The following is a 14,450-nucleotide window of genomic DNA, read 5'->3' as shown; positions in this document are numbered from 1 at the left end:
GTCAGTTTTTTCAGCATAGGCTAAGGTATTAATTAAAGTAGTATTTAATAAACAAAGTAAGTATGTAAACAATCCAATATCTTTAGAATGTGCGCTGAAATCAGAGATATCAAAAATATAAGGTTAAAACATTTCAATTGCTTGTTTATCTTATCCGTTTCGCCTTGTGAGTTTACCAAAAGACCGTGTAATCTAACATCGGGTGGAGTGACACTAGAATTCAATAACTTAGTATTGTCATGTCAGTAAGAAGGTTCTAAAAATTCTATCTATCTAATTAAAAGGCGATTTTTTTGTGAAAGAAAATCATACATTTTATTTCCTACAGAAGCTAGAATAGAAATAATTACGAATGGGCCTATTTAAATAATGGACTTAATAAAAATCTGCATGTTAGTACATTTGTAAAGCTTCCACTATCGTGCAACGTGTGGCTCGTGCATCTAATCACATTAAACGAAGCCTTAGTAATTTAAAATGAATGTAAATGCATTTACTTGCACTGATACCAAAGACAATATTTTTCCAACTTTATTACACGAGTGTTAGATTTAAAGGCGTTTAGCTCCTGTAAAGTGATACTAAAACATGTTCTGAATTGCTATTTGCATTTATAAAGTTCATAAGATTCAAGTGACTGGCATAATCTTACGAGATCATGTTCCATTGATTTTTAATTGCCGTTGTAAAACTTGGGTTACACTAATGGATATTTTGAGCGATGTGCGATTTGAGCGGAATTGTCAATGTCTATTATAATACTGATTTTAGGATTCAAGAAATATTCATTTAAACATTAATTCATATTAGCAGTTACCTGTTCACTGTTATATGTAGGCCCTCCCATTACGGGGATAATTAAAGAAATATGTTTTATTATATTTATATGGTACAGAAATAGATTAATTTATGATTTTGTTCTAAAGAAAAAACTGCTACATGCAACAATACAGGAACGCAAATTATATAAACAATACAGGAGAAAATGAACACTATCGATTATGATGTTATTTAAATCGATTCAGAATTAGCGAAAATATAAAATACAGTCGAATTATAAACCTTCTTCTCTTGAATAATATTTGAAATTACAATAGGAAATACTTTTAATTGCCTTTGAGAAGTATATTATTAAATCAGTGATTTGATTCAACCTTGATACAACAAGTCCAAGGGATACGGAGTTTTAATAAAAACTTAATTACGTCAATCTTGTCCCAAGAGAATAACACGAAGTAATAACTTTGTATCGTATCTAATTCGTATTCTGTACTAGCAGAACATCTCAAACGTCAACATAACATGTGCCACTTTGTTTTTTCTATAATTGAATTACAACATCATTACTGTCGAGCTAACGTTTTTATTTTTGCTTAATTAAGCATTGAAGTTCAATATTTTAGTTTTCTTACGACTATAAATTCAATACAACAAGACAATGTTTTGAAGTCACTTAAATCGCATTCAACGTATCTAAACTAACATTATAAAATGAAGTTTTATAATGTTAGTTTTTTAAAAATGATTTTAAGATTATTTCATTTATAGAATACTGTATTATCAGCGAATAATATGGACAGTATAATAATAAAACAAAACCGCGAGAAACCGGGGCAAGGCGCTAGTATTAAATACAACTTAGAGATGATATTATACATAATGATATGACTGCAGGCGACGGTTACCACTTTCCATCAGATGTGGATTGGTGCTTCAAATTTCCAAGTTATATAAAAACTTCATTTACCGCCACGCAGCTGTGTTTGCATTATTGTATTGATCATGGTAGTGAAGTATGGAGACACACATAACATTCCAATTCTCTGGAAAGAAATAAAAATATGTTGATATGAAGGGTACCGTGGCAATGTATTCTGTGAAGTCCACGGTGCATCATATTATCATCTTATATACGTATTTTATAATAAATTGCGTATTAATCAAAAAAATTTGGTAACTTAATTTATCGTTGTCATTTATCAATGCTTATTAATAATTTTTAATAGCTATAAAGAAAAAAATCTACTTAAAATTATAATTGAAAAATATGTAAATTAATAAGTATTTGAATTATGACAGCAAACTTTACAGTGTCGCTATATAAATTCAATTATACATTTACGACGAGACGTACTACTTTGTTCAATTTGTAAGCGTGGTCAATTATAAATTAAATTAGATGTGAAATCGAGGCTCGCCTACTTGAGACTTAAACGGATTACTTGACCCCTATCGATAGTGCAGCAGGTACGTACATCGAACACAGGAAGCCTTACGGACAACATAGATGCATGTCGGCCACGAAACGGTTCGATTATGTCGGACAATCGCCGCCATAGCTTAATCGTCCGTCCATATACATTTACAAGTGTTGCAAGAATATTATATTGACAGACCGCTAAATAGAAATGTACCTATATACTTAACAGTCGTTGTTCCCGCCTGATTTTCTGTTTTAGTTCAAAACTACATAAAAGGTTTTCATATTCACATTTTTTTTTTTTTCATTTCACTATTATTGAGTTATTTTTACAGAAGGTTTGTATGTAAAATTAATTAAAGTAATTAAACTTTTTTAAATTAGATTTTGTAGTGCAATAAATAGCGGTAGATACGAAAAGAATTTCCAAATTAATTTTAAGTGTACAGTTTGTAAAATTGGTGCGTTACTTTGTATATAACATAGTAATATTTTATATCAGACGGAGACTTATTACAAAAGTTGTTTGGATACCTCTGTCCTATTTATGTTTTAACCGTAAAGCAGTTGTGTTTGCATGGCTCTGTTTCGGTTTGAAGGGTAGGATATGGCAGTGAATTTACAGGGTACAGAGGAATAACACCTTAGTCCTCAGGAAGTGCAACGCAAGGGGGTATCATGGGCAAAACTGTATACTCTGTTTTGTTCATGGTACTGCTCATGTCTATAGGCAATGGTTACACTTTCCATCAGGTGGGTCGCCAGCTTGTTTGCCATTCTAAGTTGTATAAAAAAAAATTACAATAAGTTTATTACGAATGTTATTTTACATACATACTTTTTTTGTAAAATTATGTAGGCACAACCCTTATAAACTTTATTAATGATTGAATATAGTCTTCAAAAGCAAAACCACATAGAAACTGGCAAAATTAAGTATCCGGAACGAACGGATATTTTACTGTGTCATCAACCATTAATAACGTGTAACTAATATAATGTGTTATGTAATGATATATTATGTATAACAAGTTTTATATAAATAATGATATGTCCAAAAACTAAGTTAATGAATACTTTCTTATTATGTAAGGTGGTATTCCAATAGTTCAGTATTATGTTTTGATTAGTTGGAGAAGAGGTCGATTAGATTATTAATGTCATCCTTTCGATTGATTTATTAGTAATATAAATTATAATTATATATAATATTTAATGTTTAAACTAATAAATGTATTTGATGTTTTAGAATTATAAGATTAAAACGAAACCGGCAACATTTCAAATTTGGTATGTGAATTTGAAAACAATAAAACCAGGATCGTGTTTCACAGAAGCTGTGTTTCATGGTTTGAAGGATGGGATATGGCGTGAATTTACTGGGTACAGAGAAAATCCTCAGGAATGGCAACGCATGGGAGGTTCATGGGCGAAACAGTTCCATTTTTAAACAAATATATAGTAAATTGCATTAATTTTACTAAATATAAAAGAAATATGATTTAAAAAAAAACTACTCACTGATATTCTAGTGCTATTTTTTATAACACATTTTGTGACAAATAAGCATACAGTCCATCTGTACGTTTGGCATAACTCCAATTTTGACCTTTACGCGCGCTACATCGATCCCTTTTGGAACTTTATATACGAATACACAATCACTTTATAATTTATTAACCCTTCTGAAAACTTTAAACCAACTTCAAACTGGAACTTCATTTAAATTCAAACTTCTTTTAAACAACAAAAACCTGAAATTCTTTTTAGCCTGAATATTCACGAGAGAACTAATAATTTGGATTACCCTACCCTTTACCTTTGGATACCCTAAGTATGAGTGTAGTGTATTAACGATGACGAGTGGTAGAATTGCAAAACGTAGACGTGGATATCATGACAAAAATTCGTCTGTACCGATATTTTTTTTTTTTTGTATAATACAACAAGTAGTGAATTATATAATCTTTGTACCGGAGTGTAGTACTTTTTTACTCCATCAGTTCGAACTTTTTGTCCGCTATCGATGTGATCTTCAAGGTGACAGCAGAACAAATCGAATTAGTTATATTTTTAATATACTACTACGTATAATATATACATAAATAACAATACTAAAAGTATAAAATACTTTTATACAGTTGGAATTATTTTTATGATAATACCGCAATATCATAATCAAAACTAATATTATAATAAATAATAGATTTGATTTTTTGTATATTAAACTGTAATGGATAATCTTAAAATTACTTCATTGATTTTAAAAATTGTGCACCTATAGAAAGCTACATTACCAGCGAGTAACATAGGCTATATATTATTTAAAAAAAATTAGAAAGCTCTATGAAATTTACAATTGGTATAATCAATGATTTATTATAAAAATGTATTACCTATGATAATGATTTATTTATAATATTTTTTGACCAATCATAAAAAGTTTAAAAAGCATTTTTTAGCAGTCAATCCTAGAGTAAAACAGAAAATTCTGTATGTTGTATTAATATTTAAATTGTGAGCAAATTTTTATTTTAATAAGTATATATTATATACTAAATATTTGAAGAGAATTCCTATTTCTAATTAACTAAATATTAATAATGTAAGTAAAACTAAATTACTACAATTACTGACAACTAAACGGCGATAATAACAATCTAATAAAATGTTTATGAGCGGAACTTGGTCAGGTAATTATGAAGATTTACCGTTAAACGCTTAATTGGAAATGTTCATTTAAAAATATTTATATCCTGTGCATCAAACATTATTAGGTACCACCTATGTAGTTGACAGAATTGTGCTGAGAAAGCACAAAAAAAAAAAAAACAAATAAAAAAATGAATTTTTATTTTAATTTTATCAATGCCAGTTTTGTCTTTTATCATGTAAATATTCTATGATTCTATGTTATGTCTATGATTCGCTGATTAAGTACCTACTTTTTTAGAAGTGACTCAATTTAATAACGGAATGTAAAACTAAGCTAAAACTTGAACTAAATATTTAAAAAAGATATTGTGTGATATCACGTGATATCCTTTCACATTATTTTCGAATCTAAGCCAATCATGTTTTTTTAAACTTAAATGATAACATAAATAATTTAATAAAAATATATTACGTTTTATATTGAATTTAGATTGTTTTATTTATCTGTGACACGCTATACATATATTGTAGGTAACAGTACTGGCAAACATTTATATAAGCTGTCAGGAATTTTTCACAGCGGAAGTTCGATACAACAGTTCTCATAAATCTGAATATTTATGTTGATCATGCATGACTATGCCGTAGAATTGCTGGTATCTGTTTTATAATCATAAGTGTTTGAAGTAAATTGGTTTAAATATCACTTAACATATTATTTACCTTATAACCAGCAGTTATTATAATGTTGTATTCCAATAATATTTAGATTCTGAAAGTATTTTTTTTTTCAATACTGAGAATAAACCAAATTCATCAAGCATCCAGTAAAATTGCTTCTTGGTTATTTTGTGCCATCTAACTAAGACTCTAACAAAAAGATAGAATTACATGTTATATTTGTTTTACAAATAATTACCTATCTTAATTAAAAAAAATAATAATTGTTCTCTTTAACATTTAAATAAATACTTATTTACAAATATAAAATTTACATTTTTATTATACGCAAAGATTTTGTGATAAAAAACTATTATTTATAAATTTAATGATGAATCGGAATTAGTAGCTTTTGCTACATGCTGTATATGTATATTTATATATATATATATATATATATATATATATATATATATATATATATATATATATATATATATATATAATATAGGTACTCGAACAATTGACTCTAAACTGTAATAAGTCTTGGTCAATTTAATAGTCAGTTTTCCTTCTAAAATACAATATGAAAAAACGTAGGTGCCTACGTTAATAACTACCAGCTAGTGAAGTACCCACATTCCAATAAATGAATCATATTGTTTTTTGTGACACACAGCACATAGTCTCAAACTCTTAACACAAATCGTTCAAGAAGTAGTTATAAAGAGTACTCTTAAAGTACTTATTAAATTAGTTAACATGTATTAAGTATTTTTGTATTACTGTTTGGAACTTAATTTTATTTAGGTAATATTATATAATAATATTCTAACTATAATCTAAGATTCTAACTTACCAAGTGAAGCAAAAGTGTAGGATAATTATGCGATGAATACAAAAATCCAGTTCAAATTGTTTCAACACAAACTGTGTTCATTATATAAAACAATAACGCACAAATTTCTCTTTATAACAATTTTTGTTCACACTGTTTTGCTATAGTTTAAGCTCGCGCGGGAATGTTAGATTTTTCGCAGCGCATTGTTATGCACTCGTACGCTACCGATCGAATACCGCACGACTCAACACAAGCGATTACGTTCAATGAATACAAAACAAAACAAACATTTACGATTCTGTGTTGCTTACTGTAGAGACTACTTTTATAATAAAAGCTCCCTCTAGTGTGAAATAGTTTCTATATATTTTTATTTGACATGAATACTAGTGCTGCCAAAAGAAATTACCAGGTGGCACTATTTATTCAGTATATCTCATAGTTGTAGGTGTGATATTATTGGTAATTTAAAACGAAAAATATTAATAAAGGTTATTATTGGGATGATTTATATTAATATTAAATTTAAAGATAAATATATACTTTTGTCTGAGTTACGGTCGGTAATTTATAGGTCTAATCTACGTTGTGTGAATAGAATAATTTTAGTCTATGGACGAAATCTTCTATAGAGATGCCAGAATATGTATTTTGGTACAAAAATTATATCATATTTTGATGTTTTGTACTACTGAATTAAAACATACTATTAATTTGTAATTCTGTACGTTCTGTTGTTATAAATATTTGTATGTCGCATCGGATTTATACACATATTCTTTTAGAAAAATTGTATTATTATATTATAGAAAATATATAAAAATAATGACATTCACTTATGTAATATTATAAAATATTATAAATATTTCGGTTATTATACTGAAAACTAATTGCGTGAGATAAAATAACAAAACGATGAATACAAATACTGACTCAATTCTCAATCATTTCAATAATTTATATTTTTTATCTTATTTATATTTATAATCATTTATATTTAATTTAAGTCCATAATCACTATTATCAAATCCTTCCCATCTCTTCAATATCCTTTTTTATTCTGTTTATTAATCGCGTAATGGCAATACTAGCTCTCTGCTAAAAAAAAATTGTCAGCATTTATTCATTCAATTCCATCAATCATTCTTTCTTTCTCTGTCAAAATGGCGGCCGTGCAAGAGGTGCGTTTTCATTATATCGAATTTTATATACAACGAAATTGTTAAAACCCTAGTAATTTAAGTACCTGTTTTATCTAAATTAATTCACTATTTCCTATTTTCAGGCGAGACGTGAACCTATCCAGGCCGTCCAAGTATTCGGACGTAAAGTGAGTACCAATTTGTTCGTCCACGTGTTTCTGGCGGTTTCCAATATTTTATTTTGTAAATAATTCTATAATAACTTGTAATATTCATTTTAGAAATTTTTATTATAAAGACTTATGTTCACAAATACTAAGCGACATTGTAAAGTTACAAACATTAACTCCTTTCGTGCCTTGGCTGTTGTAACCTAATATTTACAATGGGCACATATAAGAAAGGTAAAACATAGTTACCGCCTTCCCAGCCAACTTGTATGGCTATCCTCTGGTTGGTCTAGACGGCAACAACATCGCGAATATAGCTTCTCAATATTTTTTTACCTTTAAACTTAACCTAGAATATTCTATATTTAAGTATAAAAATACGATTTGTAGATAAATACTTCACATAAAAACTAACGCTATATATATATTGCTAAGAAATTTATTTATTGTTATTATATCTATTTGTGTTTACAATTAATTATCTTAGATACACTATTGATTTGAATAGTTTCCATTTAGAATTCAATAATAGATATATTGCACCTATTACTAATATGGAGGATATATTTGGATATCAACTAGTTGGTTTTGATCTTTTAAAAGTTTGCAGAAATATAAGCCATCCTTTTCTTAATCAGGGTGGGTTATACTAAACATATTCTTACAATGGTCCAATTACGAGACTGGGATTGAGAAAGGCTTGATAAACTGTTAAATAACATTTTTCTTATTTATAAAAACTAATTATTAGTGTTTTGTTTGTTTTAAGTAGAGAGCTAGAATAGAGGTATGAGCTATTTTTATGAATAAGTGGGTAATTGTGTATATTTTTATTGATTTCAGAAAACTGCCACAGCAGTTGCATACTGCAAGCGTGGCCGTGGGGTGCTTCGGGTGAATGGTCGCCCATTGGATCTTGTGGAGCCCCGTCTCCTCCAATACAAATTGCAGGAGCCTATCTTATTGCTTGGAAAGGTCAGTTTGTAAAATTACATTAATGTGCTGTGTGGATATGTAATGTGGATACTTGTTTATTATAAGAACACAGTTTGGACTATTAGCTTATTTACTATGCTAGTTCTATTAAAAAAAATAATTGTTGATTAATATATAGGCTATATATTATAATTGCTCTTGAATATTATAATTCTCTGCCCGAACCCATTAGTTTATATTAGCAACTGCTATCATATCATGAAATTAATAAAAGATAAAGTTTTTTAACCAAATTGTGATAGTGATAGATTGTGCATGTATTATTGCTTTAACCCTGCATGTTTATTTCACATTTTAATATGCTCATTAATGTACTTATTTGTTTGATTTGCACACTGTAGTTGTAGTTTGTTTTGTTTTTTCTTAACATATTTTCATTAAAATAGGGTATGTGCAAATATGTCAAAAGATTTTTATTGATTCATTCAGCAAATATTTATAAAATTATAATGTTTAAAAACATAAAATTGTTAAAAAATTGTATTTTGTTTGCTTCTTGTATGTGTTACTGATGATGCTTTCACATTAGTGCAATTTCCTCATTGTCTTACTTTCTAAAACCATACAAATTAATTTTGTATCTTTTCCAGTTTATTGTTTTGCTTGCTATGTATTAGAAAATAGTTTTACAGCAAATATATGCCCTATTATTAATGCATTTTACTTCATTTGTCTTAAACAGAGTTGTATTATTTTAAAATCATAATTATTATTGTACATGATGATTAAATCTTATTCCGAACCTGAGCATCTTAGGATGTGAAGTAAATTAAGGGTTCTGATTGTTATTATAAATTATTATGTATAGGATATAGTAAATAGCACCTTTTTTAATATGGTTATTGTATGGTTTATAGGAAAAGTTCTCTGGCGTTGATATCAGAGTGACTGTCAAGGGTGGTGGTCATGTGGCACAGGTGTATGCAATCAGACAAGCCATCTCGAAGGCACTCATCGCATTCTATCAAAAATGTAAGTTTTTTATGTTACTTTAATATTGTACTATATAATAGCAAAAAATATTACTCTGTCTTGGGCAGTCATGAAGTTTTTTAATAGCCACAGTTCTGCATAAACACATAGACAACATTTGCTTTTGATATGTCACTATTGTATCTCAACTTTAAAACCAGAACTTAGCATGCATTTATAAATATTTGACTGCAATAATAGGTGAGAATGAGGCACAATTTTATGCAAATTGCAATAGCATAGTCACTTTGTTTACCTGAAAAATGATAACAGTCACCTACAGACAGTTACAACATTATGGACATTAGAGTATAGATGTCCAGCTTTGTTTTGTAATAGTCAAAATAAAAATGTAAAAATTTTTATATTTTCCAAGGAAAAGACTTAAGTATTTTTATAACTAAGAATTTTGTTACACTAAGATTTTGTAATATGAATGAGCTTAAATTTATTATTTTGTCCCTTTCTTTCCAAAGCTGTCTCATTCCATGTGATTCAGTCATTTCAGAGAAAGGAGATCAAATGTGACATTTACCAAACGGCATGAATTATCAATATCTTGCTTGTTTGAAGTGTACACTACAGTTTTACTTAAACCATTTAACACACTGTAAATTAAAAAAATGCCTAATGTTAGGTATGTGAATGTGGTGATCTATGTTCCTGTAATATAAATAGAAAAAGATTTATTAACTAATTAACATTATGTATATGTAAGGAGACTTCCATCAGCATGTTACATGACATTTATTGTTCACTGCTGATTTTCCTCATATTTCGACACAAAGTATGATCTCGCGCTACTAGCATCCATTGACTCTTTACAACACTTGTGGTCGTCACTTCATCCCAGGGTCGCCCTACTTTTTTCTACGATAGCTTAAAAAATACTAGGAACTAGTGTTGCAGGCATCTATAGGCTACAGAGTCCATTTACCATCAGACGAGCTGTATGCTTGTTTGCCAAGTTATAAAAAATATTTACAAACTACATCTAAAGTCAATGTCAATCAATGTACAAAATGTAGATTGATAAGGCTTCTTCATCTAGTTCTGGTAACAGAGTATTTTATTCTTTTCAATTAATATTGATATTTTAAGATCCTATACTCATACAAACTAATCTAATTCCAGATGTAGACGAGGCGTCAAAGAAGGAGATCAAAGACATTCTCGTTCAATATGACAGGAGTTTGCTAGTAGCCGATCCTCGTCGCTGCGAAGCCAAGAAGTTCGGTGGTCCAGGTGCCCGCGCCAGATACCAGAAATCTTACCGATAATACCTATGCGTTTATCATCGAGTGGTATCACACTGGATTGTTGTCTCTCAGTGCGATATCATTGGGTGTTTTTAAAATAATAAAAAATCATAAAAACAGTTTGAATTCTTTTAATTTAGTTACCATTATCGCTATATATTCCCATTCCCAACGCAATAATGCGTTGTGTAATTGAACACATTTTTGTGATACCTAATTTTTATAATAGTACATGATGTTAAATAATCGTTGAAGCCTTATCAAACATGGATAACGGTGAAGTGCCGGGGAGGCCTTTGCTATAGGATATCTTGCAAATTTATAGCTTTTATTTATGCAATTTAAAATGGCAATCAAGGTCCACCTGATGAAAAGCGGTAACTGTTGCCTATACTTAGATACGAACAGTACCATGGACATAACAAAGTCTTTTCGCCTATGATACCTTTCGTGCCATTCCTGAGGACTAAGATGTGTTAAGCTACCACACTATTCCATACTTGAGTAGGCTTTACATGAAATGTAAATGCAAATAACAATGTTTGATAATGTTATAAGATTTTAAAACAATTTCTTACGAGTTAATTCACACAATTCGAAATTAATTAAAGAAGCTGTAATTGTATAGTTAAGTTTACATATTAACGTACCTATTGCTGGTTGTCATACAACTATCTCTAATATTTCAAGATAATTTTTCATATATAGCAGTTATATTTCAAAAGATTACAATCTGACGATATATTGCGCGTTATTTTTTGGAAATCTAATTAATTTCTCTAGAAAACTTATCAGATCTAGATATGTGTGTATATTTGTTGGAGATCAGTTCATCTTTACCAACTAGAATCAAGATTGTTGAATTTCAACTGAAATCTTTATAAATAGTATAGAGATTCTATATTTGAGACGTTTAGAAATATGAAAATAACGTCAAAGTAGATTTTTTAAGAGAAAAATGAAGGGAATTCTTAATTCAAATGCATTTTTTATGCATATGTTACGTGGCATTTTGCTACAATTGAAGTAGTATTTTTGTAGTGAAAATTTTTATTTCATCAATCAATATTCATACCCATAATGGAGGACTTACTAGGAGATAGATTTTAGAAAAGCTTAGTTTTACTACTTATATATTAGGTTCAAATAGTTAAATAATCAAGTGGTTATTTTTATAAAATTTCTTAATAAAAATAACCAACATTTTTTGTATATTAATGTTACGAATGCAAATAATTTAAAAAGAATGCCTACTTAAAATGATTTAACTTATTGTTTTTTTTCGATTTTATCAGGCCTTTTAGAAAGTATAAAATTTGTATTAATAACCACTTGAAAAGTAACTGACGATGTCAATGTAGGTAGGGCTGCTGTTGATATTCTGTGATAGGAGGACTAAAGTGACAACAGTTATTTCATATGGAAACCGAGATATTGAATCTGGTGTCGACATCTTTTGTTGATAATTCTAAATACTTGGATTGGACTACTACTCATTTTTAGTAAAAAAAAGGTATCACTAAATTAACGTCCTGAACAATTTCACAAATTTTGGTAAAAGTTCCTACTTATTAATAGCCTCATATATTGGCAAGAAATATTTAGGTGTTCATAGGCTACGCTTACCAGCCATTGGTTACAGTTATCAACAGGTGAGCTGTATGCTTTTTTGCTACCTCAGTGGTATAAAAAAAATTAAGACAGAATTATCAAAGTGCGATTCATTATTTTAACTATTATATTGATAAACGAAATTATATATATAAAACAACTGCAAAACCAAAATTAATACCCAATTCACTACAAATAAAATGCATTTTTATATTTTCCCACAAAATAATCTATATATTTCAGATGAGAATTGGGCACGTAACTACTTAACTATTATTATGAGATTTTATTTTACAATTAAAATAACAAACTTAAAATCTAGATTAGCACAAACTAATTATTAAAAATAGTTATGTCTTTCATTTTATTAAATTCTTATAAAAATAGTTACTTATTTATTAAATTATATCATTATAATATCAAACAAAGTAACAGATCATTTGGAGACCCAAGTGTTAGCAAAACATGTTATATTTACTTATATTGTTAGGTACTTATAATTTAAGTGTAAGTAATTTGGCACACTTAACAGCACTTTAATATCTTCAGATATTACTTTAAAAATATACCTATTTATCTATATTAAAATGTAGGTCAGATATACAGACTGAATCGAAAACATTAACATTTTTCCCAAGGAAACTGAACATTTTTCTTAGAGAAATATGAGGCTAAAAAAAGAATAAATTTTAACTTTCCGATATAAACAACAACAACTCCCATATCCCATACAGCGCATCCGGAGAGGAGGGATATCTGCCAATTGATTAGGCTTCATCCATCACTGATGCCCTGCTCTCTCCATTGTATACCGTTATCATAGGCGATTACACCACTCTGTCTTTCTCTACAAGCATGGTGCATTCAGCTACCAACTAAAGCTAAAATGGTATGGGAAGCTCTAATTTTTCGTCAGTCATAAGACTAAGAGTATGATCGATATTTTTTTAGAAAAATGTTTAAACTCACTCGTAGATTTAAAAAAAATGCTAATGATTTCGATTTCATCCCATATAGCTAAGCTGCATAATGTTACAGACGTACGAATAGGAACTCAATACCTCATTTCTTGTACATATTGAGGTATTTTGTTAAGCTAATAATGTTATTCTACAAAGAAAAGTTAATGTCGTTATTGTGACTATGTTTAGAGATTAAAATGCAAATTACAGATCTGGAATACAGCAAATAGCAACATCAACTAGCATCAACTAATGCTTATTTGTATATTTAAATTTTTTGGAAATACGTTATGTGTACTTCTTATATATATATATATATATATATATATATATATATATATATATATATATATATATATATATATATATATATATATATATATATAATTTAGGTATGTTAGAATATTAAGGCGATGGATGAAAACTTAGCTAACGTCAAAAAAGAAACCGATAAGCAATATATGTAGTAAAGACAGAAAAATATGAAAATTGGAGTTTTTAGTTTGACATGAATATTATTATAAAGAGAAAAGAAAGTCATAGAAAGAGTTTAAAACAAGAATGTAGGTAGGCAAAAGAAAGGAAAAAGGTGGATGTAGTTTATTGTAATAGATGCTTCAGTTGTTTAAATTTTGCATGTCAAATGTTGACCCTATATTTATGAGAGAATTGAACTCGATTTTATAGGGCATATAAATGCCTCAAAAAGTCAAGTTTCAAAGTTTAGAAAATTTTGTTCAACTGGGAATGGCAAATAAAATGATAGTTTATGTCATGAAACGTGTAATACAGTCCATGGTATTTCTCATGCGTTAATTCTGTAATTTTACTGCCAATATGCCATATCCCACTTTGAATTGACGAAAACAGCATCACGAATGGTATTTTCAGAATTGTTTAGTGCGAGACGGATTTTATTTATCGAAATAGCGTTTGTGACATCAGGATAAATTGTTTAATAGTGATTTGTTGCGGGGTTTAT

General features: G+C 28.8%; 2 protein-coding genes across 2 annotated transcripts in view; one reads left to right on the top strand and one right to left on the bottom strand.

Moving 5' to 3' along the window:
• The window catches only part of LOC113512145 (uncharacterized), a 51,841-nt gene extending 45,219 nt beyond the window's left edge, over positions 1-6,622 (bottom strand). The window contains exon 1 of the mRNA XM_026895950.3: positions 6,375-6,622. The gene's annotated coding sequence lies outside the window, so the exon portion shown is untranslated. The remainder of the gene's footprint in view (positions 1-6,374) is intronic.
• Positions 6,623-7,439: 817 nt separating this feature from the next.
• On the top strand, positions 7,440-11,015 carry LOC113512011 (40S ribosomal protein S16). Its single transcript, XM_026895758.3, has 5 exons — positions 7,440-7,537; positions 7,642-7,686; positions 8,512-8,643; positions 9,522-9,636; positions 10,771-11,015. Exons 1-5 carry the CDS (start codon positions 7,520-7,522, stop codon positions 10,914-10,916), a joined length of 456 nt encoding a protein of 151 aa, XP_026751559.2. The 5' UTR covers positions 7,440-7,519; the 3' UTR covers positions 10,917-11,015.
• The last annotated feature ends 3,435 nt before the right edge of the window (positions 11,016-14,450 follow it).

Source organism: Galleria mellonella, unplaced genomic scaffold (assembly GCF_026898425.1).
Source record: "Galleria mellonella isolate WM207_F2 unplaced genomic scaffold, CSIRO_AGI_GalMel_v1 utg184, whole genome shotgun sequence".
In the NCBI taxonomy this organism is placed as follows: domain Eukaryota; kingdom Metazoa; phylum Arthropoda; class Insecta; order Lepidoptera; family Pyralidae; genus Galleria; species Galleria mellonella.
The sequence above is the reverse complement of the archived record's forward strand: the minus strand, read 5'-3'. Positions and strand labels throughout refer to the sequence as shown.

Coding starts and splice junctions, on each gene's coding strand:
- LOC113512011 (XM_026895758.3), top strand. Junction 7,687..8,511: donor TCCAAGTATTCGGACGTAAA/GTGAGTACCAAT, acceptor TATTGATTTCAG/AAAACTGCCACAGCAGTTGC. Junction 9,637..10,770: donor CATCGCATTCTATCAAAAAT/GTAAGTTTTTTA, acceptor ATCTAATTCCAG/ATGTAGACGAGGCGTCAAAG.